General features: G+C 42.9%; 1 protein-coding gene across 1 annotated transcript; it reads right to left on the reverse strand.

Moving 5' to 3' along the window:
• Positions 1-6: 6 nt before the first annotated feature.
• LOC102302454 (polypeptide N-acetylgalactosaminyltransferase 17) lies at positions 7-1,158 on the reverse strand. Its single transcript, XM_005953662.3, has 3 exons — positions 789-1,158; positions 482-619; positions 7-136 (listed from the first exon to the last, which is right to left on the reverse strand). The coding sequence occupies exons 1-3, from the start codon at positions 951-953 to the stop codon at positions 11-13; spliced, it is 429 nt and encodes a 142-aa protein (XP_005953724.1). The 5' UTR covers positions 954-1,158; the 3' UTR covers positions 7-10.
• Positions 1,159-1,164: the final 6 nt, after the last annotated feature.

The following is a 1,164-nucleotide window of genomic DNA, read 5'->3' on the forward strand; positions in this document are numbered from 1 at the left end:
AGTATACTCTTTAGTATGGTGGTGAGGAAGAGTGTTGTACCTGAGGACCCCACCCATGGCATGGGTGCAGGGTGGCTGTGTGGTTCTCCTTCACACCCTGATCCATACACAGGTGGCTTGCTTTAGAATTGCGGACCTTAAATACACAAAAAAAAGAGTCAGACTTAATTCATAAAATATGAATATTCCCCAAAATAATTACCGATTAAAAATGTATAAAGGCTAAAAACAAGGATGTGTCAGTGTGGATCAGACAAAGTTCTAAATCTCATTTATTTTCTATTAACAGCTGAGAAGATGTGGATGTACATGCTGTCTGAGTCCCTGCTTTCTTGTTATATTTTGGTCTGTGGAGGAGATACAAGTTTCTTAGGACTTTGTGTAAGTATCATTTATTTAATTTCAGTGGTTTAATTTGTACATCAGATCTTACATCTACAAACTGTTACTTTTTCCTGTGTCTTTGTCCTTCATGGCTCACCTCACCGTAGAACAGCGTATCGTTGTACCTCCTCATCTCTGGGTAAACGTTGTCTAGGTACCAGTGAAAGCTCTTACATTGCAGACTCTTCCTCAGTGCAACCCTCTGTGATATGTCTCCGTAATCAATACCGTGGTTCTGCAAGAGTAAAGGAAGTTATTATGCCTAAAGTCTCTACATAAATTGTGGAACCAAAAGAAAAACTGTTTGGCTCTGAACATGGACATCTGATAGTCACAAACAGACAAGCATGACTGACAGCATCCTCTCTAGGAGAGGTCTTGGTGCAGAAAAATGCCGTTCTCACCTCCATGGGGATGTTCCAGGCCAGGTAGACATTGGACTTGTACTCATCCATCCAGACCTCTGCCACACGCAGGGCATTACGGCGTGTGTGGAAAGCTATGTTACTGTGGTAAGGTTTCTTCATTCGTGCAATATGAGCCACTCTGGAGCAAGGCAGCACCTCCATACTGCCTCCACACAGCCACACCTGTGGGTAGTAGGAGTATGAATTAAAGCTCACAATAATATACTGCTGGCTGCTGGGCAGCAGGAAATATAAATAGGCAGATGCACAGTCGCCGCGATGTCCTGATTTATAAAGTCAATTACAGCTAACAGCTGGAGCATAGAGCACCTGGAAGGACGTGTTTTCTTTGTGCTGGAACTAATGAAAGCTA

The sequence above is a fragment of the Haplochromis burtoni genome, unplaced genomic scaffold (assembly GCF_018398535.1).
Source record: "Haplochromis burtoni strain Fernald_Lab_line unplaced genomic scaffold, NCSU_Asbu1 Contig_6763, whole genome shotgun sequence".
Lineage (NCBI taxonomy): Eukaryota > Metazoa > Chordata > Actinopteri > Cichliformes > Cichlidae > Haplochromis > Haplochromis burtoni.

Excerpts from the sequence above, each read along its gene's own strand:
- LOC102302454 (XM_005953662.3), bottom strand. The coding sequence starts at position 953 with ATGGAGGTGCTGCCTTGCTCCAGAGTGGCTCATATTGCACGAATGAAG. Across the intron at positions 620-788 it reads CCTGGAACATCCCCATGGAG|AACCACGGTATTGATTACGG; the intron begins GTGAGAACGGCA and ends TTACTCTTGCAG. Across the intron at positions 137-481 it reads ATACGCTGTTCTACGGTGAG|GTCCGCAATTCTAAAGCAAG; the intron begins GTGAGCCATGAA and ends TGTGTATTTAAG.